The 25560-nt window shown below is 41.5% G+C and overlaps 1 protein-coding gene across 4 annotated transcripts in view; it reads left to right on the forward strand.

The window, feature by feature from the left end:
* The window catches only part of prkcz (protein kinase C, zeta), a 555970-nt gene that overhangs the window by 334330 nt on the left and 196080 nt on the right, over nucleotides 1–25560 (forward strand). For all 4 annotated transcript variants that reach the window (XM_078557946.1, XM_078557944.1, XM_078557945.1 and 1 more), the window contains 5 exons: nucleotides 2366–2463; nucleotides 4113–4199; nucleotides 15572–15707; nucleotides 21789–21876; nucleotides 24924–25043. In XM_078557946.1, coding sequence (XP_078414072.1) covers nucleotides 2366–2463; nucleotides 4113–4199; nucleotides 15572–15707; nucleotides 21789–21876; nucleotides 24924–25043 — 529 coding nt within the window. The remainder of the gene's footprint in view (nucleotides 1–2365; nucleotides 2464–4112; nucleotides 4200–15571; nucleotides 15708–21788; nucleotides 21877–24923; nucleotides 25044–25560) is intronic.

The following is a 25560-nucleotide window of genomic DNA, read 5'->3' on the forward strand; positions in this document are numbered from 1 at the left end:
TAGATTGTTACAATAGCATGGCTAAGGGAAGGAGGAACACACAGGAGATCGAGAGTCAGGAATGAAGGGTTTATCTGGATGGAACAAAGGGTGCGATTATAGTAATGAATGACTCTTGTTTAAAGGTAGATATAGAAATGTAACTTAAAAAACAAACAGACGTGATGCTGCTCAAACTTGCCTTTAGTTATCTGGTGTAGAGAGCAAACCTGGTTTAAGTTCTATATTGACTTCAGATGGATGGAAGTAGGATTGGTGGGAAAAAAAACCGTCGTTGAGAATATGGTGCACTTTCTGATACACTTGTCAGTAGAATTTGGGCAGATGGATCACTAACTACATAAAGGAAAAGCTTAGGGTCAGGAAAGGGACATAGAGTTAAGTATATGAAAAGCAAGTGGAATACAAAGAAATTAGGAGAGAAGTCAAAAAATCAATTAGGCATGCAAAATAGGATCAATCAAATTAAGTTGAGGAACATATAAAAAAAAGTAAAATACTTTACAGGCACATAAGATCAGGATTGGAATAGGACCACCAAGGGATTTACAGGATAAAAGTCGCAAACAATGATAGTGAAATGGCAGAAATATTAAGTAATTACTTTGTTCTGGTATTTACTAGGGAGATAGATCAGGTGAACCTGATATTGGAAGATCAGACTGGAAATGGTATAATGGCTTTTTCAATAAAAAGAGGTGAAATAGTAAATAAACTGACCAAACTCAAAGAGGATAACACCCTTGGTCTGAACGGAGTAAAAGAATCTACAGAAGAGATTTAATAATACGTTAGAAAAAGGTGTAATACCAGAGGACTGTTTGATACCTAATGTTGTACCTATATTTAAGAAGGGAGATAAAAATTTTCCAGAAAACTGTAGACCAATCGGGTTAGTTGGTATTAGGAAAAATCATGGGAATGCCTCCCAAAGGAGAAAATAGAAAAACATTTAAAAACCAAAAATACTATAATGAAGGTCAGCATAGATTTCAAAAGAGAGAGCTTTGCTTGACCAACCTCACTGAGGTCTTTGAAGAGATGACAGAGAATATATAAGGGTATTGTAGTAGATGTAATTTACCTAGATTTCTAAAAGGCCTGTGCACATTATGAAAAGGATATAGAGGCAATGGAGAGGGTGCAAAAAAGATTTAAAAGGATGATACCAGAAATGCAAGGCTATACCCATCAGGAAAGAATAAATAGGCTGTGGTCACTTTTCTCTTAAAAAGAGAAGGCTGAAGAGTAACCCAATAGAGACCCTTAAAGTTATGAAGGGTTTTAATATATTAAAATATATATATTTAAATCTATATTTAATGTAATATATTATTTATAAAAATATATTTTCAGCTATTTTCACTTAACTGATTCCTGGGTCGAGGGGGCTATCTTATGAGGAAAGGTTGGATAGGTTGGACCTGTATGCATTGGAATTTAGAAGAATGAGCGGCAATCTTATTGAAACATATAAGATCCTGAGAGGGGTTAAATGAGTGGATGCTGAAAGGATATTTCTCCATTTGGGAGAGACCAGAACCAGAGGATACAGTTTAAAAATAATGGGTCTCCCATTTAAGACTGAGATGAGAATTTCTTTCTCATGGATGGTCATGAGTCTGTGGAACTCTGTTCCCCAGAGAGTGGTAGAGGCAGAGACATTGAATATTTTTAAGGCAGAGGTATATAGATTTTTGACTAACAAGGGAATCAAAGGGTTTCAGGGGTAGTCAGGATATTAGCATTGAGGCCACAATCAGATCAGCCATGATCTTTTGGAATGGTGGAACTAGAGGCCATCAATATAAGATAGATACTAAGAAATCAAATAGGGAATGCAGAAGAAACATCATTCTCTAGAGAGTTGAGAGAATGTGGAGCTCACTACCACAGGGAGTGGTTCAGCCAAATAGCATAGATGCATTTAAGAGAAGTGTAGATGCGCATTGGAGGGAGAAGAGAATAGAGGGTTATGCAGATCAAATTAGATGAGGAAGAATGGGAGAAGGTGCGAGTGGAACCTAAATGCTGGCATGAACTGATGGGGTCAAATGTTGTATATTCTGTGTAATATTTATATTATGCCCTAAACCTTCTATTTTTGAAAAATACTCTGACAAAATCTTTTTTAAGTTTTTTATGACCATGTTTTTTGAAGTTTGAGGAATGGAGGAGGTTAACAGACGAGACATATTCTGTTGCTCCTTTCAGCCAGAATTAATGTGGACCTTTATTGAGGGGGAGTTAGGCAAGGAGGAGTTTAAAAAAAATTCACTTCCAATCTAATTAGGATTTGTATATATTCGTATCTTGTGGTCTGTCATTTGGACCATGCATTATGCAATTCTCTTTTCCTTCACAGGATATCGATTGGGTACAAACAGAAAAACATGTGTTTGAACAGGCCTCTAGTAACCCATTTCTGGTTGGTCTTCACTCATGTTTCCAAACAGAAAGCAGGTAATAAATGATCCTTAATAAAACTGATTTTTTTTTTTCTTTTCTCTTGTTTTTTCATTGGACCTTTGTAATTGTAACTAATTAATCTGGAGATATCAAAATGTTAAGTAAGGACCCTAGATAGTACATGTGGGCTGGATTTTACTGCTTTCCGCTGGCGTGTTTGAAGGCATATAAAATGCAGTGTGTGGCCTGCCCACTGCCTTTCTGCCTGCCCCAACCTGTCTCCCATTTTATGTGGGGCACATTGGAGGCACCGGGTGGCCCACTTGCCCTGTAGCATATTGAAGCCCCTAACTCTTCCGCACCCCCACCACAATTTTACCTGTGGTGGTGGGGGGGCTCAAGTGGGTAGTCTGGCAAATTTTACTGAACAGGCTAGTGTCAGGCATGGTGGGGTGTGGGGGGGATCTCCTTTGGGAAGGTCCTCTGTGATCATTGGAGGCACCCCAACACCTCCTGCCACCCCTAGGTCATACCCTCCCCCACTGCCTCTCAAACTCAGCCTCTCACTCCCCTCCCCCCTCTCACTAGGGCCTGCCAGTCATGCCCTGCCGATATCCCGGACTCACCTTCAGTCTGGCTTTCGTAACCACCTCCTTTTCGGAACTGGGTGTAGTCCCAGCAGCGGCCACTGCTTGAACTTGGCACTGCTGGGACATCAGAGTTGCCAGCCAATCGGATTGGCCAGCAGCTCTAAGGCGGAACTTCCTTCCCAGATAGGGCAGAAGTCTCAACCTGAGCCAATTAATGCCCCGCCAAGCGGATCAGCTGGCTTTTTTGTGGACAGGCTCCCGACTGACTTTAGTTGGGAGGGGTGGGGAATACCACTTACCATAAAATCAAGCCCATGTGTCTCAAGTGATTTTGGCCATAATTTTCCATTCAGAAGCTTGCCATTTCAAGTCCTCTGACTGTTCAAAATGCTAGCTTGCTTTCCTTAATCGGTTGAATTTCACCAATTTTGGACTGCATCACTGACTGGCCCTTTTAGGGATCCGGCCTGCTGCAATTCAAACTGCCCACCCTGCTTGCTAGAGGATAGCAGAATGGCAGCAATTGGACTCAAATGAAGAGAAAGGACACAAACTTAGAAAAATAAGTGACATTTGTCTTCTCTGCCATTTTTTGTGACACTCTGGCTATGATATTTATGACAAGACTGAGAGAGTGGTTGTGTTTTAAAACCACTGGCACAGTTGCCAAGCAGCAAGCCCACCAGGAACACATGCACAAATTACCTTCGGTGTCATCATTGGCATTGTATTCATGATGTTGTCTTAAAGCTGTATTTATGTTTTTGCGCTTGTGTAGGGATAATGCCATTCTATAGGAATGCCTTTTGTATTTCTTCAAAGAAAATGATCTAGCTTATAAATGGACAAATGAGCCTTGGTAGTGGGATTGATATTACTGACTGGCACACTGGATTTTGTGAGCTCCTGTACATCACAAATTCAAAGCTCACTTGACCACAAGCAATCTTAAATATATTTGCAAAAGCCAAAAAAGTGCTTGTTATGGTTCCTTATTGTATTGAAACTTAAGAAAGCAAAGAACTCTTATGCATATTTAGCATTTTCTAAACAGCAGTTCTCAGTGTTTTTGCATTTTATTTATTTAACTTTGTTTTCTGTGGTATGTTTCAGGCTGTTTCTGGTTATAGAATACGTCAATGGTGGTGACCTCATGTTTCATATGCAACGGCAGAGGAAACTTCCTGAAGAACATGCTAGGTACATGGCAGAATAATGGAAAAATTGTGGATAGTACAAATTCATCAGGCTGACAGTACTGAACTGAATGAACGGAATGATAAATAAATCTGACACTGGGTTGCTGCCAGTGTGAATTGCTGATAGGGGTGGGCACAGGAAGAAAGAGGTCAGCATCTTTTAGTTATCTCTGTAAAAGATACTGTTACCCCAGCCAAGTATGGTCATAAACCTAACAAGTTTTTGGAATTAACTGCCTGAGCCCTAACTTGTACCAAGTCACTTTCACCCTCACCTTATACTTGCTGACCTACATTGGCTGCCAGTTAAACAACGTATTAATTTAAAAAATTCTCACCCATGTTTTGAAATCTCTCCATGGCCTCATCCCTTCCAATCTCTCATCTCCTCCAGCCCTGTAACAGTTCTAGATATCTGCGCTCCTCCAATTCTGATCTCTTGATAATCCCTATTTTGATCATTGCAACAGTCCACTATTAGCAGCCGTCCCTTCAGCTGCCAAAGCCCTAAGCTTTGGAATTGCCTCCCTAAACCACTCCACCTCTCTATTTTCCCCCTTTAAGACGCTCCTTAAAACACACCATTCATCTGCCCTAATATCTCCCTTTCTGGCTTAGTGTCAAGTTTTGTTTTATAATGCTCCTGTGAAGCACCTTGGGAATGTTTGTTACGTTAAAAACACGATATAATTACATATTGTTGTTAACATATGTGCTATTGGCTGGGATTTTCCGTTCCCCCTGGCATTGGGCGTGTTCAGTGGCGTGAGTGGACAATACGGCGTGATCGTTTTCACAACTGTGTGAAACCACTTTGTGATCATCCACTCAACCTGCCATCGGACGTCGGGAACCTCATTATAATACATCTGCATATCATTATTAGGCCATCCCACCAGAATTGTTCACACGCCACCTGAGCTGGATCATCCGCCCACGTCGGCAGGAAAGCATGCCAACATGCTTCACAACAACCTATATAAGGCGTGTACCTGGCGGGCTGCACTTCACTAAGGACTTCAAGGATTGTTTGCCTACCTTGCTTCGGTCAGCACTCGCAGTCATCAGCACCAGGCTTCACAGACTGCATCCCATCTCTTTTAGGGGGGCTCACAGGCAGGTTTCTACCTGCCAGATCAGCCATTTGTGGGTGGCTTTTCAATGGCTGCAGGGCTCGGCTTTGCTTGGGGAAGGTGGAGAAGTGGCCTCAGGCAAGGGAAGAGGCTGCAGGATGAGGGCTGTACTGGGGAAAGAGGATATCCAAGGGTGTGTGTGGGGGGGGCACATGTTGATCTGTTCAAGTGGCCTCAAGATAGTGAGGGCTGAGGAAGCAGTCTGCAGAGGAGATGAGGCCAGATGGACATGAGGGTATGAGTGAGAGAATGGGTGGTGATGACCCTTGAGCTGAGTGAGATGCCAGTGAATGTGTGATGGGCTTGAGTGTGTGAGTTTAGAGTGATGGGATGGTTGCCATACCCCAGCTGAACAAATGAGATCATTCTTCCTCTATCTTCATTGGATGGACAACCTCTTCTGTGCAGCATTCGCACTGATCACCACTGCCATCACCTACCAAACCGGAGTGGTAATATTGCTGCCCCTCCTGCGGCCAGAGTGGGGGTAGAGGACATCACAGTGGGCCTCCATGGCGTCCAAAAGACGCTTGAGGGCTGCAGTCGTCTTGCCTTTCAAGGCCATGCCTTCTTTGCTGCAGTCCTGGGCTGGAAGCAATGAGCTCGGCTGTACTTTAAATGTGGTGCCTGGCATGAGGAAGTGGCGAGGTGACGGTGTAGCGGGCGAATCAGAGCCCGCCCGCCATCGAAATGACAAGTATCCTGGGAATGTATAATTAATGTGGCGGGTTTGGGACGATACGGCGTGAAAAGCCACCATTGCGGCCGGTGGGTAAAATGTCGCTTTTCCCGCCCACTACTGCACTTAGTGCAAATCAGGGACAATTCCGCCCATTGTTTCTGATGTACTCAGCTCTTCGAACTTTCCAGCCTGTCTATTATGTAATTTTGAGATTTTACACTGAACTCTGCATTGAGTGCCCCCCGAGGCTTTCATCTTTGCATGTCAGTTTTTGCAGATGGAAAGAATGCTCAGAGGAAGCACCACTTCCTTTCTTTTTCATTCTTTGATTCTCATTTTTTTTCTCCTTCTTTATTCCTATTCTTTTTCCATTTTTGCCATCTTCTTTCTTCCTTTGTTTCTTTCTTTGCCCTTCTTTTCAAGTTACTAAACAATAGCTGATTAAGAATATGTACTAACCCTGTTGCATTGTTTAATTTTATAAAATATTGTTTCTGATTCAGAGTTGTGCAGAGAATTAATAACTGGTAGTCATTAAAGCCACCAAAAGTGCCACTGATTTGTGCTTTGTGGGCTACATTGGAAATCAAAAGAGTCAATTTTTGAAATATCAGGTATGTGTCACCAAATTAATTAATGGAGAGTCATGCAATATTAGAGGTTTTATGACTCTCAAAAAAAACCCCAGTTTTGCTCTAGTGGTACATGATGATGTTTAAGCCCTTTCAATTGGATTGCTTTCTTGACAGCCATCAGTATTTCCTATGTTCTCGTATAAGATAAAGAGTAGTAAGGAATATGTTAAACCTTGGGCTGAATTTTGCTGTCGGCGAGCAGGGGGCAGGGCCCGCTCGCTGACACGTAAAATGATGCAGGATGACGTTGGGGGGAACCCCTGACATCATCCCGCCCCATTTAAATTTTCAGGAAGGTGGGCCCGCAGCAAAATCAGCTGTGCACCCGCCGACTTGACAATGGCCAATTAAGGTTGGTGGACAGGCCAGGAGCCCCAGTGGGCAATAGAAAAAACATGAAACCTCATCCACCAGCAGGATGAGGTTTCATATAGGGATTTAAAAAGTTTAATAAAGTTTTAGTGTAATTTATGAACATGTTCCATCTCATGAGACATTGTCACATGAGGGGGACATGTTAAGGTTTTTTTTCTATTTTTAATATTTTTAAAACTGTCAGCGATCTCCCTTAGGCAGCACTTCTCCTCATGGAGATGTGCGCATGCGCGAAAGAGCGCACTCTCGCTTTTGGGGAATCCCCCCCCACCCGCACAGGAAGCACATAGTGCTTTCCGACGGATGTCACGCCAATTAAGGCCCGCCAATGTAAAATGGCGGCGGGGCCTGCTTCTCTGGCGGGGATTGGCTCCCCGCTCACCGGAGATTGGGTCGGGCCCGCCTGCCCAGCAGGCAGAAAATTCTGCCCCCTGTGTTTGAGTTAATTTTGCTGTTTGGCCTCCAACCATGAATTGATATAAATATGTCCTATTCATTCAGGCGAATATTTGTTGTATTTTTTTCTTTATTTAATTACTGATAATCTTTACATTATTGACCAACTTTCTTGAACTATCAAAAATAATTGTGATTTTTTTTTACACTGAGTGCTATTGTTTTTGAAAACATCATGGACAATGAAAAATGATATTTAGTGTTACCTTACATTTAGAAAAGGAACCACTAAGCAATGAGCCTTAAACAGGTGCATAATGACAGCATTACAGCAAGAGAAATAATCATACGGTCTACATGATAAAACATTACAGAGACAGAAGACAATGGGAACATAAAATAAATTCCTAATCCAAATAACAGGCCACCAGACTACCAAGAGACCAATCATGGACTAGCCGAAAATTATTAGAGCTTTACATTGGTTGGATATTGGGCTATGGCAATTGATTACTGGCCCCCGAAAAAAATGGCATGTAAGCGGATCCTTTTGGTCCAATTTCCACCATCACTGCCCAGTTTCACAGGAGCCAAGGGATAATCGTCAAACATCAGCATGTTGAAAGTAAACAAATTTTACAAGAATTTCTCTTAAGTGGTATAAGTACCTCTTCATCTTTAACTAGCTGTCCTCCGTTGCATATGCAGGTAGGCAGTGTATAATAATTGGAATATTCCATCATACAGATGGAATTTGTTTTACGCTAGGCAATCTCAAGTAGTATTGCACAAAAGGAGTCTAAACCAAATGTGGCCTTCAGGTAAATGTGGTGGGCTAGAGGTTGAGAGCTAATTCACCCAACTTGAGCAGAGATAAAATTAATATTGTATGTGTATAAAATAGAAATATATTCAGTGCCCTTTTTATAAACCTAATTATAGTTAAATAGAAAAACTACCTAGATTTTCAGAAGCCTGTGTCAGCTGGAGCATAGGAGGTTTCTCTCCAGTAAAGGCTCTTGAGCTGGGAGACTTGAACCTTGTTAGCTATAGTGTCATCAGTAGCTGAAGGATGTAATTCCCGTGTGACAAGTTTACATAAGCAGGTTCCATTATAAATATGAAAATGTAAATTTATAATGGAAAAAATTGACAAGGCTGTCACGAAATTGTGATGAGGTAAGACATTTTAGATAGCCTACAGTACACTAGGTGCTTTTCCCACTCCCAATCTTTTCATGTCTATCCACTGTTGTCAGGGCGAAGGAATGTAGGTTTGTGATGTCAGCTGCAGTTTTCAGGGGCAATTTTTATGTCTGAGCAGTAATTGGGTAAGATATGGGCAGAGCGCATACAATGATCATTTTGGATCCAGTGGGGAACCCACGCAGTTTTCCATGTCTCCCATCGTTAATGTCATGAGGGGTCTGCCAACACGAAATTTCATCCCCATTGTTAAGTTCCAATGGCTACTTGGCAATAAAGACAGAGACCAAGACTGACTCCTTAAAACTGATTTTTAATCTGGTATATAAAACTCAAAGAGTTCCTTGTCTCTCCTGTTTTCCCTTTTTATATATATCAAATGGGTACTTAGCTTGTTAACTAATAATTACTATTTAAAGTCCTTGAGAGTTAGCTGTTTCCTTCCCCAACAGATTCCCCTCTTCTTAAGATGAAAGTAACCCTAAAGTATATATTTCAAAAAAAAATAAAGATGGATCTTTTTTTCCACAGCACAAACATCAATATATATTTTTCATTCAATAAATCCTCCTTATTCCCCCTTCTTAGAAAAAAATGCATAGAAATGTCCAACAAAAAAAGATAATCCTTTTTGTCTTCTCAAAGGAAAAGACACCCCTCTTTAAGGATCTCCAATAACTTTTTGGAGCTCACTCCTCATTTATTGAAGCGGTCGGACAATTGGTAACTGCTATCAATCCATCTGATCTTGACAGTCTCCTTCTCTAGCATCTGTTTTAAGCTTGCAATGTCAATTCGCAATCTCTTTTTGTTAACGCACTTCGTAGAGTGAGCATTTTCCCAAAGTGACTTATTGTCTGTATGACATTCAATAGGTATGATTCCTGAATACCCGTTTCCATTTAAAATTTCTGCCTGCATCATTGATATGAAGAATGTCATATCTACCACCTCAACAAGAGCGAGAGTCTCCACTGCCAACATACTTTTTACAAATTTTCGTATCCTTTTAGCTTCCCATGCCAAAGGGCAACATTTACCTTTTTCCTCAATGACAAATATTATAAATCTTCCTGCACTCGAAAACCCATCACATAGAGTTGCATAAGACATGTCACTAAACACAATCATTTTTCTAACATCACCCAAAGATGGGTATTTGAAAACACACTGCTCCATGTTTAATTTTGTCAATATTTTGTTTGCTTGGATAATTTCTTCAACCTTGGGATTGTTCATTTTAGTGCTCAATTCTAAAATTTCAAAATTGACATCGGCCTTGTTCGTTTTCCTAGCCAATTGAGTTGCCCAATTAGACTTCTGAGTTCCTCTTTTTGCATTTTAGAAGCTGCTGTATCATTTTTGGAGGTCCTACCACAACTAATTGCAATGGGATTGACATTCTTAAAGTAGGATTGCTGATGTAAAATGACCTGTGATCCACTCTGCCTGATTTCCAATCCAATGTATTTAAATGCACTAGAAGCCTGACTTCCAATCTTGAGCTCCATTCTGAGCCCATTAATGACAACCGTTTCAAATTTCCTACTACCACCTCACAAAAAAATCGTCTACATGCGTCATAAAGATGCCTGCTAGTTTCTTTCCATGGTGCCAATAAAACAATGCCGGGTCTGCTTTCAACTTGAAGACAGCCAACTTTAACAAAACTGACCTCACTGAAAAATACCAAACTCTGGAGGTGTCATTTAAACTGTATATGCATTTATTTAACTTACAGAATGTCCCTTCTGCGTTTGGTGCCTTTTTCAGTGGATGGAGAAAAACTTCCCTTTGAAGTTGATGTCCCTGCAAAAAGGCAGCTTTAATATCAATTGGCTTGCTTTCCCAAGCATTTTTAGCCAACAGAGCCAAGGATATCTTCAGAATAACTTTTTGGTCACTCCATTTTTCTTTAAAACCTCGTGCCACTAGCCTGTCTTTAGCTTTATGGAGAGAATTTTCCCCCTGTCAGGGAGGATTTTGCGGGGGCAGGCGTGGACACAATCTGTGCCCCCGATTTGGTCCGCGCCGCCATGTTACATGGCTGGGCCAATTAAGGCCCGCCCAGTGTGACATGCGCCTGGAAGCGCTGAGTGCTCCCTGTGCGGGGGTGGATGTTTCCCTGAGTCATGGCCTGCGCATGCGCGAAAGAATGCAGAAATCTCCCTGGGGCACAGAGGTGCCTCAAAGAGATTAGTTTAAGTTTTAAAAATCTAAATAAAGAAAAGAAAAAATTTTAAGATGTGTCCCCTTATGTGACAGTATCACATGAGCTGGGACATGTCAATGAATTGTTATAAAAATTTTAATTCAATTTTTAAACACTTCATGAAACCTGATCCCACCCGTGGTTGAGGTTTCATGAAAAATGCGAAGGCCGCCTGGGCTCTTTGTCTGCCCGCCAACCTTAAGATTGGACGGGCAGCTCAGTTCATTAGTTTAATTTGTTTTTAACAGGCCTTAATAGACCTTTGACAGTTCGGCAGGTGTGCAGCCGAGTCAGCTGCGCCTTTTCCTTGCATATCCATCTCTGAGATGGAGCTGGTTGTCCCCTATCTGGCACCTCTTTGTATACCCCAAATTCTTTCCAATTATGTAGTTCTTAATGTTTGGCATCCTTTATTAATTTATTGTCTAATTTGTTTGAAGCTACTAAGGCTTCTCAATCACATGGGCTCCTGTTCCTTGTAACATTACTAGTCTATGCCATATTCCGTGGCCATGTTAAGCTACGTCCTCTTTCCTGCTTTGGACTGTTACTGTTTGATCTCCCTCTCTTATTTAAAGATGTTCTTTCAACAGTTCGCAATGTCTTCCTAGAGGCATGTTCACTCCCAGACCCACTGCCTGAGCTCAACGCTACGTTTTCATGCCTTTCATTTTTGTACTTCATGTTCCCAATCCATAGGCCTAACCTCCTGTCCTTTTATCTTGTACACTTAACCAGTTTTTATATTTTCCAGTGGCCTTCCCTAAGCCATACCTAAGTCGTTGCATCCCTCCATTGACTGACCCCTTCTGTCAAGTATGTAACTTTAAATGCCAGCTTTTGGCAGTTGTCCCTTTGGACAGATCACCTCATCTTGTTAGTTTGAATTACTGTGTCCATCTTCAGATACCCCGTTAACTTCAGCAACCTGATCCTCGCAACCATGCAGCATATGGGTATGAGAAGTACATGGTTCCTCATCACTTCCTGTAATCCTTTCTGGACCCACAAATTTGTAATCCGCACCAACTAATTTCAATGAGTCGAACCCGAATAGTCTGCCTCCTATGCTGTAAAATAGCTGTTTTACCATCTTTACCTATAACCTTTCCCAGGCCTTTCCACTCGTTAAGTCCTCTTTTATAGTATACCATGTCTCCCTGATTAAAAATATTTTCCAATGGTCATACATTATGTCTCAAAGCTCGCCAAATTGTTTCTGAAACTTTGGCTTTAAGAAATACTCTTCTGCCTGTGTGTAGTGCATTTAAATGTTCAGAAAAAGTAGAGCTAATTGTAGTTCCCTCTCAAGCTGGGGAATGATCACTTAGGACTGAAAAAATGTTTTGATTTCTGCCAAAAACCAACTGATATGGACTATAACCTCCGATCATCTGAGTGAATTCTTGGCATGGACAGTCCATGCTAGAACAGATGTTAATTTACAGCTTGGTCTATCTGCTAAAATTTTACGAAGCATCTCATCTATCACCGCATGATTCCTTTCACACACACAGTTATTAAAAGGGCTTTCTGCTTCTGTATTCATAACTATTATATTCATATTTTCGCATGTATCCCAAAACTCATCGTTAGCAAATTCCCCCCCCACCCCCCATTGTCAGTGAGGGATTTTGCCAGTGGTTCCAATCCAGTCCCTGTCCACTTTTCCGTTACCTGGTCCACAATTATTTTCTTTTCTTTACTGTGTATGATTGTCAACTGGTTAAATTTTGTTGCCAAAGCTATGAAACGTAAAATAAAAATGTTCTTTTCTTCATCTCACACCTTTAAATCCACTGCCACAACTTCATTGAAATCCCTCACTATGGGCCGTGATGGTGGCCTTCTGTATTTCTTAGATACATCACATCTATTGCTTATCACAATAAGTTTAGTGTACTCTCCATCCGTTATTCCCGAATTCCTTAACAAAATTTTTAATCATTGGGAAGAAGGGTGGGCAAACTGCCGATGTAATTTTAACACAATTAGCTTTTTGCCCTGTAAATTCCTATCCCCGGATGCTAATAGCACTTCTTTCATTCCCTTAATAGAATAAGTTAGATTTCATTAAAGGACTACAATAGTGTCCAGATTGCATAAGTTGTAAATCCACAGGTTTCCAAATAAGGTAGCCTTGTCGTTTTCCATGTCCAGCTTCATTTGTGCTTTCTTCATCGATGGCCTGCTCAACAGTAACGGTATTTCGCTAGACTCTACATCCGTGCTGATGAAATGATTGACTCCAGCTATCTTTTCAAAAATTTTAGGGTATTATCTCCAAAGCTAAAATTGGTGGAATTCTCAAATTCCTTATTCCAGCCCTTGCCATTTAAGGAGTCCAGGTTGCATTTAACCAGCCTATTCCCTGTTTTTTCTTTGACAAGGATGTAACCCGTGTCCACAAGGTTATTTCATTCTTCCATTGGTCATATGGTTGACACTCAGAAAACATCAGTGGGTAATCATACCCTGACCCTCTGCATTTTGATTCAGCTGTTTTTGTGTGACTCCAAACCACTCTGCTGTTAATGTTAACTCTAAATATAGTCTGTTGTCTGAAGAAAGTTTAGTTTCCAATATTACAAGCAGCAACCATCCTCTGCTACCACTGATAAGTTCCAATGGCTGCTTGATAATAAAGACAGAGACCAAGACTAACTCCTTCAAACTGAGTTTTATTCTGGTATATTAAACTCTACCAGTTCCTTGTCTCACCTGTTTTCCCTTTTTATATATACCAAATAGGCACTTAGCTTGTTAACTAATAATTGCCATTTAAACGCCTTGAGAGTTAACTGTTTCCTTCCCCAACATCCATCGGCAGCTCATCAATTTGGAAGCAAGAAATGGGATGGTGCATCTACTTCTTAGCCTTCAGCATAGGCTGACCAATCCTCCAGGATAGTCCTGAAGTCTCCAAGCATTAAGGATTAATCTTCTGGTCATTTTCTTCGAATGTGTTTGCTTATTAGTTATAATATAGTTATGACACAAAGATAGGCATGAAAGTATGTTGTGAAGAGGACTTAAGGAGGTTGCAGACAGATAAAAATAGGTTTAGTACGTAGGCAAAAATCTGGCAGATGGAGTAAAATGTGGGAAAATGAGAAGTTGTTCACTTTGACAGGAAGAATAAAAAAGCAGAGTATTACTTAAATGGAGAACAGCTGCAAAATTCTGAGGTGTAGAGGGATATCGGTGTTCTAGTGCATGAGTAACAAAAAGTTCATATGTAGGTACAGCAAGCAATTAAGAAAACTAGTGGAATGCTATCCTTTATTACAAGAGGAATGGAACATAAAAGTAAGGATGTTATGCTTCAGTTATACAGGCCATTGGTGAGACCACATCTCGAATACTGTGTACAGCTTTGGTCTCCTTATTTAAGAAAGGATGTAAATGCATTAGAGGCGGTTCAGAGGAGGTTTACTAGATTGATGCCTGAAATGAACGAGTTGTCTTATGAGGAAAGGTTGGACAGACTGGGCTTGTTTCCACTGGAGTTTTGATGAGTGACAGGTGACTTGATTGAAGTATGTAAGATCCTGAACGGTCTTGACAGGTTGGACGTGGAAAAGATGTTTCCTCTTGTGGGTGAGTCCAGAACTAGGGGGGGCACTATTTTAAAATTAGGGGTTGCCCTTTTAGGGCAGAGATGAGGAGAATTTTTTTGAGAGTCATATGACTTTGGAACTTTCTGCCTCAGAAGGCAGTGGAGGCAGGATCATTGAATATTTTTAAAGCAGAGGGAGAAAGTTTCTTGATGGGCAAGGGAGTCAAAGGTTATCAGAGGTAGGTGGGAATGTGGAATTCAAAACACAAACCGATCAGCCATGATCTTATCGAATGGCAGAGCAGGCTCGAGGGGCCAAATGGCCTACCACTGCTCCTATTTCATATGTTCGTATATCAGTAATGGGCATTGTGTGGGAAAGCTGTTGGTTGAGAGTCCAGAATCATGTAGTCATGGGACATTGTTCATTTGCCTTCCAGTCGACATGGGAAAGTGGGATGTGGCAAAGATAGATGTGATTCATAGCCAATTGCGGGAGTACAGGGACAGCATGGTTGGAGGCAGGATGCCCTGTGATGAAACCTCCACGAGTACATCCAATCAGATTTGGCAAACTTACTGCATCAGAAATGCAAAGTGCTGGTTGTATTTATTATGTGGTACGGAGAACAGCCACATAGTGGAGTGGCAGACAATTATTACAGAACCGACAGCAGAAAATACAAGCACCTTCAAACTTTACCTGAAAGCAGCTGAGGATGTCTTTCAAAAATCACTTTCCGACTTATACTACCCATGGTTGGTGGGCATTAGCAGAAAATGGTTGTACTCGGATAGTGATGATGAAAAATGGCTTCAGAGTCTAAATGATATCGCAACCTCTATTTTCATATATTGATGTGGCACTTGCCTGTTTCAGACAGGAGCTGTAATGGTCAGGATTCATTTGTGTTTAAAATTGGACGGCATGTCAAGATAGTGGGAAGTGGGCAGGACCCAGCAGCCGCTTTATTTTTGGGCAAATAACACTCTGTTTTGAAGCCCAAATGGGGTGACAATGAGATGAAAATCACCCTGGGGAAAAATGTATGATAAACTATCTAGCATAAAATTAGTTTCTTAAATTAAGCAAAGTTGTCCAGAGTTATTAACAGGATGGCCATACTCATCATGATGCGGTTTAGTGGAATTACCTGTATGTTTGCCTCCTTTAGGTTCTATGCTGCTGAAATATGTATTGCTCTCAACTTCCTTCATGACAGAGGAATCATTTACAGAGATTTGAAATTGGACAATGTTCTCTTAGACTCTGATGGTCACATCAAGTTAACAGATTATGGAATGTGCAAGGTAAGAAGTTTTTTCCATGACAGAGTAACATTTAGAGGGAAAAATACTCTTATTCACATGAAACATAGAAAATAGGAGCAGAGTAGGTCATTTGGCTCTTCAAGCCTGTTCCGTCATTCAATATGATCATGGCTGATCTCCTATCTCAATGCCATATTCCTGTGCTCTCCCCACACCCCTTGACGCCTTTGGAGTCCTGAAATCTATTTATTTCCTCTTTAAATATATTCTGTGACTTGCTCTCCACAGCCTTCTGCGGTAGAGCATTCCATAGGTTCACCACCCTCTGAGTGAAGAAGTTCTCCTCATCTCAGTGCTAAGTGGTCTACCCCGTATTCTAAGACTGTGACCCCTTGTTCTAACCGCCCCCAGCCAGAGGAAACATCATCCCTGCATCCAGTTTGTCCATCCCTGTCAGAATTTTATATGTTTCAATGAGATCTCCTCTCATTCTTCTAAACGCCAGTGAATGCAGGCCTAGTTGGCCTAATCTCTCCTAATATGACAATCCTGCCATCCCAGGAATCAGTCTGGTGAGCCTTCGCTGCACTCCCTCGATGGAAAGTATATACTTTCTTAGGTAAGGAGACCAAAGATGCACACAATACTCTAGGTGTGGTCTCACCAAGGTCCTGTACAGCTGCAGTAAGAGATCCTTGCTCCTGTACTCCTGGAGAGGCTATTAAAGTCCCCAGAACACAAAATAGGACAGAGTGTTTGGAAAGGGCTAGGAATCTAACTTCAAGCACATCAGATAAATGGACGACAATGAGAAAGGGGACGGGAAATACAGGACTGAAGATGTTGTATCTGAATGCACGCAGTATACAAAATAAGGTAAATGAGCTTGTGGCACAGATTGAAATTGGCAGGTATGATGTGGTGGGCATTACGGAGACATGGCTGCAAGGGGATCAGGACTGGGAGCTAAATATCCAAGGATATACATCCTATCGAAAAGATAGGCAGGTTGGCAGAGGGGGTGGGGTTGCTTTGTTAGTAAGAAATGAAATTAAATCGATAGCAAGAAATGATGTAGGGTCAGATGATGTAGAATCTGTGTGGGTAGAGTTGAGGAACCGCAAAGGTGAAAAAAACCATAATGGGAGTTATGTACAGGCCTCCGAACAGTAGTCAGGATGTGGGGCACAAGATACACCAGGAGATAGAAAAGGTGTGTAAGAAAGGCAAGGTTACAGTGATCATGGGGGATTTCAATATGCAGGTAGACTGGGAAAATCAGGTTGGTAGTGGATCCCAAGAAATGGAATTTGTGGAATGTCTACGAGAGCAGCTTGTGGTGGAGCCCACTAGGGAACAGGCAATTCTAGATCTAGTGATGTGTAATGAGGCAGATTTGATAAGGGAGCATAAGGCGAAGGAACCCTTAGGAGGAAGTGACCATAATATGATAGAATTTACCCTGCAATTTGAAAGGAAAAACCTGGAATCAGATGTAACGGTAGTATAGTTGAATAAAGGCAACTACAGAGGCATGAGGGAGGAGCTGGCCAGAATTGACTGGGAAATGAGCCTAGCAGGAAAGACAGTGGAACAGCAATGGCAGGAGCTTCTGGGAGTAATTTGGGAGACACAGCAGAAGAAGCATACTGAAGGGAGGACGAGGCAACCATGGCTGACAAGGGACAGCATAAAAGCTAAAGAGAAAGCATACAATGCGGCGAAGAGCAGTGGGCCTACAAAGACCAACAGAGGACAACTAAAAAAGAAATAAGGAGGGAGAAGATTAAATATGAGGGTAAACTAGCCAGTAATATAAAAGAAGATTGCAAGAGTTTTTTTAGATATATAAAGGGTAAAAGAGAGGCAAAAGTGGACATTGGGCCTCTAGAAAATGACGCTGGAGAAGTAGTAGTGGGGAACAAAGAAATGGCGGAGGAACTGAATAGATACTTTGCGTCAGTCTTCACAGTGGAAGACACGAGTGACATCCCCAAAGTTCAAGAGAGTCGGGGGTGGGGGGCAGAGGTGAGTATGGTGGCCATTACCAAGGAGAAGGTGCTAGGAAAACTGAAAGGTCTGAAGGTGGATAAATCACCTGGACCAAATGGATTACACCCCAGAGTTCTGAAGGAGATAGCTGAAGAGATAGTGGAGGCGTTAGTGGCGATCTTTCAGGAATCACTGGAGTCAGGGAGGGTCCCAGAGGACTGGAAAATCAGTAATGTAACCCCCCTGTTTAAGAAGGGAGTGAGGCAAAAGACGGGAAATTACAGGCCGACTAGCCCGACCTCGGTCGTTGGTAAGATTTTAGAGTCCATTATTAAGGATGAGATTTCAGAATATTTGGAAGTGCATGGTAAAATAGGGCAAAGTCAGCATGCTTTCATCAAGGGGAGGTCATGCCTGACAAATCTGTTTGAATTCTTTGAGGAGGTAACGAGTAGGTTAGACAAAGGAGAGCCAATGGATGTTATCTACTTGGACTTCCAGAAGGCCTTTGACAAGGTGCCGCACAGGAGGCTGCTCAGTAAGATAAGAGCCCATGGTGTTAGAGGCAAGGTACTAGCATGGATAGAAGATTGGCTGTCTGGCAGGAGGAGAGTGGGGATAAGGGTGTCCTTCTCAGGATGGCGGCCGGTGACTAGTGGAGTTCCGCATGGGTCAGTGTTGGGACCACAACTTTTCACTTTATACATTAATGATCTAGATGAAGGAACTGAGGGCATCCTGGCTAAGTTTGCAGATGATACAAAGATAGGTGGAGGGACAGGTAGTATAGAGGAAGCTTGGAGGCTTCAGAAGGATTTGGACAGGTTAGGAGAATGGGCAAAGAAGTGGCAGATGGAATATAACGTGGGGAAGTGTGAGGTCATGCACTTTGGTAGGAAGAATAGAGGCATAGACTATTTTCTAAATGGGGAGAGAATTCAGAAATCTGGAGTGCAAAGGGACTTGGGAGTCCTAGTCCAGGATTCTTTTAAGGTTAACTTGCAGGTTGAGTCGGTAGTTAGGAAGGCAAATGCAATGTTGGCATTTATTTCGAGAGGACTAGAATATAAAAGCAGGGATGTGCTGCTGAGGCTCTATAAGGCTCTGGTCAGACCACATTTAGAATATTGTGAGCAATTTTGGGCCCCTTATCTCAGGAAGGATGTGCTGGCCCTGGAGAGGGTCCAGAGGAGGTTCACGAGAACGATCCTAGGAATGAAAGGCTTAACATATGAGGGATGTTTGAGGACTCTGGGTCTATACTCGATGGAGTTTAGAAGGATGAGGGGGGATCTGATTGAAATTTACAGAATACTGAACAGAGTGGACATGGGGAAGATGTTTCCATTAGTAGGAGAGACTAGGACCTGAGGGCACAGCCTCAGAGTAAAGGGAAGACCTTTTAGAACAGAGATGAGGAGAAACTTCTTTAGCCAGAGAGTGGTGAATCTATGGAATTCATTGCCACAGAAGGCTGTGGAGGCCAGGTCATTGAGTATATTTAAGACCGAGATAGATAGGTTCTTGATTGGTAAGGGGATCAAAGGTTACGGGGAGAAGGCGGGAGAATGGGGTTGAGAAACTTATCAGCCATGATTGAATGGCGGAGCAGACTCAATGGGCCGAATGGCCTAACTTCTGCTCCTATGTCTTATGGTCTTACTCAAGGTCCCTCCCAAAGAAGGCCGACATACTGTTTGCCTTCTTAACAGCTTGCTGCACCAGCATGCTTGCTTTCAGTGATTGGTGTACAAGGACACCGAGATCCCTTCGTACATCAATGTTTTCCAATCTATCACCATTTAAGTACTACTCTTCCGTTCTGTTTTTCCTACCAAAGTGGCTAACTTCATGCTTATCCACGTTACACTGCACCTGCCATGTATTTGTCCATTCACTCAACTTGTCTAAATTGCCTTGAAGCCTGTTAATACCCTCCTCATTGTTCTCATTCCTGCCAAGTTTCGTGTCATCAGCAAACTTGGAAATATTACATTTGGTTCCCTCATCCAAATCATTGATATATATTGTGAATAGCTGGGGCCCAAGCACTGATCCCTGTGGTACCCCACTAGTCACCGCCTGCCACAACACAAAAGATCCATTTATTCCTACTCTCTGTTTCCTGTCTGCTAATCAATTCTCAATCCATGCCAATATATTACCCCCAATCCCATGTGCTTTAATTAAGTGGGACTTCATAAAAAGCTTTCTGAAAATCCAATACACCACATCCACTGGTTCTCCCTTATCTATTCTGCTTGTTACGTCCTCAGAGAACTCCAGTCGGTTTGTCAAACATGATTTCCCTTTCATAAATCCATGCTGACTTTGTCTAATCCCATTGATATTTTCTAAGTGCCCTGTTATCACATCCTTTATCATAGACTCTAGCATTTTCCCTACTACTGAGGTTAGGCTAACTTGGTCTGTAATTCACTGTTTTCTCTTCCCCCCCCCCCCCCGGCTTTTTTTTAAATAGTGGGGTTACATTTGCCACCCTCCAATCTGCTGGGACTGTTCCAGAATCTGCAGAATTTTGGAAGATAACAACCAATGCATCCACTATTTTCATGGCCACCACCTTTAGTACCCTGGGATGTAGATTATTGGGCCCTTGGGATTTATTGGCTTTCAGTTCCATTAATTTCTCCAGTACTATTGTTTTAGTTATACTAATTTCCTTCAATTCCTCCTTCTTGCTAGACCCTTGCTTCCATGGTATTTCTGGGAAGTTATTTGTGTCTTCTTCCGTGAAGACAGAATTGAAGTAGTTGTTTAATTGCTCTGTTATTTCCGTGTTTTCTAATGTAAATTCTCCCGTTTCAAACTGTAAGTGACCTACATTTGTCTTCACTGATCGTTTCCTTTTTACGTACCAACAGAATCTTTTACAGTCCGCTTTTACGTTCCTTGCAAGTACTCTATTTTTCCCCTCTTAATCAATCTCTTGGTCCACCTTTGCTGAATTCGAAACTACTCCCAATCCTCGGGCTTAGTACTTTTTCTTGCAACATGTGACTCCTCTTTGGACCTAATACTGCCCTTAATTTCTTGAATTAGTCATTAAATTGGTACAGATTAAGGAATAAAACTTATTTTTAAAAACCTGCTCCTTGGAGGCAGCATCTAACTCACATGCGAGTTAATTATGTGTGAGCAAGACAGTCAATGCCAGTCACATACTCAATCGAGTAGCTGAGTACAATCCTGTATTCACCAAATGCCCACACAAACCCATGTGCTCTATTAGCTTGCAATGGAGTGTGGGAACCCTTATTGATTTTTTTTTTCTCCCCTTGCATTAGGCTGAGGTTCCCCAGCTGAGCTCAGACAAATCAGGAATCACAGCACAACCTTATGATCTATCTTGTTTACTACCACACTATGACGTACCCTTCCTTAAAGTCATTGGGGTCTTCTGGGCTTTTAAAAATAATTGTTTGAATTACTGATCATGATCAATGACTGACTAACACTAATTATATATGCACAGAAGACATATTTATGGATGTTATACAATAGAAAGCTTACTTGTTTGGAAAAGTAGAGAAAAGAATTCTTGATATTTTAACCAATCACGTTACTATAGTGGCTCACTCCTTGCACACGAATTACAATGCACCATGTGAAAACTTACAATTACATCCACCAATTATTTATTCCTGATTACTGAAGTGATTATCTCAATATTCAGATATATTAATTAGTACCATTTCCTCATTTAATATCTGTTCATTACCTTATACACTGACATTACTGTGATTAGATGTGTTTTCAGTAAATTGCAAGGTTGCATCTTGTGAAATGTGTGTTCACCTACAATTGTGATGTTTTTACTATATTTAAGTCTGCATTGCATAATGATGTGCTATACTAGTTAAATGTTCTTTTTTTTTTACAGTAGTGCTGTGTTGCAAGACTCTCTGAATAACTTGACACTCATTTGGATAAATATTTTCCAGTACTTCTGTGTATTTGGATGGCTTAATGTCAATTCAATCAACCAATTAGTTTCAAGTCACCTGAAACTGAAACTTTGGGAGATCTGTTTTTACTGCAGCTAATTGTTCAAGTTAATGTGAAATATATTTTTTGCATGGGTCTCAATTTATGTTCCCTCTACAGGAAGGACTTGGCCCTGGTGACACTACCAGCACTTTCTGTGGCACACCCAATTATATAGCACCTGAAATATTGAGGGGAGAAGAGTATGGTGAGTAATTGTAATAGAATTATAATTGTAATAGTTAACACTGTTGGGTTTGATTACCTGTGTATCATAGCACATTGGAGCATTAGTATTGTGTTCTATTTGCGGAAGAAAATGGTTTCCTGATCTTTGTGGTGAGTTTGTGCTCTCTGCTGTCCTATTCGGAGGTGCACAGTGGAAGCCAGGTATCTACTTGGGGAAGGAGGGGAAAACTCAATTTAAGCCTTCACAAGACAATCTTTCACACCCCTTCAATTTCATTATAGATTTATTGCAAGAGGCTTGCAATAGGTTGCTTGCCTATCTTTTTAAGGATGGTTTGGAAACCTTGAAGAACAGGGTTGTCCAACCTTTTGCATGAGGGGCCACATTTCAATTTTTTTTTCCTCACTTAAGGGGCCAATTGGCAAATTTCGGAAATATAAAGTTTGGCACAACATTAAACATGAATTTCAAAAATAAAGTTGAGGTATAAAGAAACTTGCTAAGCAAAAGAAACATCAAAGTAACAAATTAATATTTTTAAAGAAATGAGTAATTAATAACAATGACCATTAGAGTGAGAGTGTGTGTGTGTCCAGCTCATTTCCAGTCTCAGGGCCCTCAATCACTCACCTTAACCCACACCCACTCTCACAGTGTGTGTTGCTGTGTGGTTGTAAGGTTAAGTCAGAACCCTGAAACAGGGAGTGAGCCAGACACACACACAGTCTCAATCTCTCTCTCTCTCTCTCGCTCACTCTCACACGCTCTCACTCACTCTTACACGCACACTCATGCCTGCCAGCCCTAGAGGTTTGGAGAGTAAAGTCACTGGGGAGAGGTTCAGGGTGGCTATGAAAGTGCCAAGACACTTTCTTCCCATCTTGTCTAACATTCCAGCTGTCCTTGGTCTCACTGTTGATGCAACTGTTATGATGTGGCAGATGTGTGCCAGGCAGACCAAATCCACGAGGGAAACTTGGTTGTGCTATCACAACATTTTTGCAGTTGTATTTATTATGAGATGTGTGCACTGAATTCAGAAGTAATAAATCCACCAAGACCCCTAGAGATTTTAAAAAACTAAATTAAAATATTTATTAACAAAAGATGTCAAAGAGATGTCAAGCACATACATAAGACTACAATTACTACTATAATAACTCCTAAAATTCCTAATTAACCTGACTCCCAGTTACACTCCTTTCAAGGCAACGGTCCACGTAGATTTTAGATTTAAAACGAACTCAGCAAGTTAACACAATATCCTGGACAGTGGAATTCCAAATGACTTTCTTCAGCTTCAGTTTCGTAAGACGGCAGACTTGTGCACAAATGCTGGTGGCTTCATTAAGACTTTTCACACTCTCTTGTTAGATCTCACATGGTCTTCTCCTGACACTTAGCCTTTCATTCTCCTTTATATATGTTTCTCTCTTTGTAACATGTAAATTCTATTGTTCCATACATCTTTGAAACTGTATCTCCCTCATAGTATAAAAACTTTCATGGTGCCAATATTGCCAGTAACCTTTGAGGAAAAAAATAAACACGTTCCTTAGCCTTGCTTTTCTGGCTAGTTGTAAACAGACTGAGACCCCTTTGAAATCCAAATATCCCTTCATTTATCTAAAAGTGCAAATTCCCTTCACACCTTAAATGCTAAGCCAGCACCCATGTTTACTCATTAGCATGTCAAGCACCTGGCTTCTTTTGATGATTTAAACTTGCAGCCTACTTGACTCCAAATGTAATTAAACCCCACACAGACAGACCCAACTATACTTACCCCCATAAACCTATTTCAGAATAAACCAGAAAAATATGAAAATTATTCTACTTTCATGACACAACTGCTACCCCACCATCTTGACTCCTGTAATACTTTAGGTGGCCTCTCTTACCTCACCCCCCTCTCCCTCTCCCTCTCTCACATGTGCGCTCGCGCTCTCTCTCTCTCACGCATTAATTCACTCAGTCCCTCGCACACACTTGTGCGCACACGAAGACACACACACTCATTCACGCCTGCCAGGCCCGGGAGGTTTAGAGAGTAAAGTCACTAGGGAGAGGTTCAGGATGGCTGTGAAGGTACCAAGACTCCTCTCCATCCTGTCTTAACACCCCAGCTGTCCCGGGTCCCATTGTTGCTGCAACCACCGCACTACCATCTTAATTCCTGTAATAGTTTTGGGGTCCTTGTCTTCTCCCCTGAAGGGCAGCCTTTCTTCCCCCCTCCCCTGCAGGCATCTCTCTCCCCGTCCCCACTCCCTGAAAACCTCTCTTTCTCCCCAGCAGACTTGCCACTGCCACCTATGTTCAGGTCTCAAGGTGAATGAAGCCACTTACCTTCACACTATTTGCTGCTCCTCCTATCACAGACTGTTTCTCTGCCTCACTAGTGAACCCACCAGCAGCAAACGGGAGAGGAATGGTCTGTGATTGGAGGAGCAGCTCTTTGCAGAATCTTTCACTTCACTTACCTGTATTTTGAACACAGGCTCCACAGACCGGATAGAGAAGCACAGTGGGTGAGATTATCGCCCATGGGCTGTATGTTGGACAACCCTGTTGAAGAACAAAGAAGAAAGAAATACAACAAAAATCCCTCAAAAAGTTGAACATTAATAGGCAAAATTGAAAAGAAAAAGGGATGGTGAAATTCAAACCCTCAGGAGCTACACAATCAAAAATGTTAAAATTCGTTTTTACAATTGATTTCAAGAGTAAAGTGTTTGTATATTTGCAATTTAACTTTCATCAGAATGTTTGTATTAAAGGCTTTTGAAAACTGAAAAGCTTTAACAGTTTAGTTTAATTAAATGATCTATTTATTAATGTAGGGTATATGTTACGTGGTGAAACTGATTGCTTTTTTCCACATCATGCATCCCATATCTCAGCTGAAGTGAGGGAGGGGTTGCAAGAAGAGGAGGAGGGGGAGAAGACTTCTGCATTTAGTCTCTTTGATAGTTGGATGGCAGGTTCTAATCAGGGACTTGTGAAAGAGAATGTAAAAAGAAATATTTCTTCAAAAACACTACTTTTTGCATTTTGTTATTTGGCAGGTTTTAGTGTAGATTGGTGGGCACTTGGCGTATTGATGTTCGAAATGATGGCTGGAAGATCACCATTTGACATCATCACTGATAATCCTGACATGAACACAGAGGATTACCTGTTTCAAGGTTAGCAGGACATAAGTACAACCTTGATTTTCCTTTTCACTAGTAGGTTGTAGGCTCTCTACCAGACCACTTCAGTGAAGTACCATCATACATGGAACAGCACTCCCTCATATGACAGCAGCTTCAAAGAAGAAGGGAAAAATTGGGGGAATATTTTTTCTGGTTTACTTGTGTTCGATTAAGTTAGACAACTGGTTAGAATTTGACCCTTGCATTTGGAGAAATATACATAGAAAGATTTATGGCACAGAAAGGGACCATTCTGCCCATCATGTCCTTGCCAGCAGAAAAAGCAATCCAACCTACTCCCACCTTCCAGCTCATGGTCGATAGCCATGTAGGTTATGGCACCTCGAGCACAATATCCAAGTGTTTTTTTAAATACAATGTGGGTTTCTGCCTATACTGCCTTTTCAGGCAGTGAATTTCAGACCCCAAAAAATTACTCCTCAACTTCCCGCTATCCCTTCCACCAATTTCTTGAATTCTATGCCTCTTGGTTATTGACGCTCATAGA

The sequence above is a fragment of the Cetorhinus maximus genome, chromosome 15, assembly GCF_964194155.1.
Source record: "Cetorhinus maximus chromosome 15, sCetMax3.hap1.1, whole genome shotgun sequence".
NCBI lineage: Eukaryota > Metazoa > Chordata > Chondrichthyes > Lamniformes > Cetorhinidae > Cetorhinus > Cetorhinus maximus.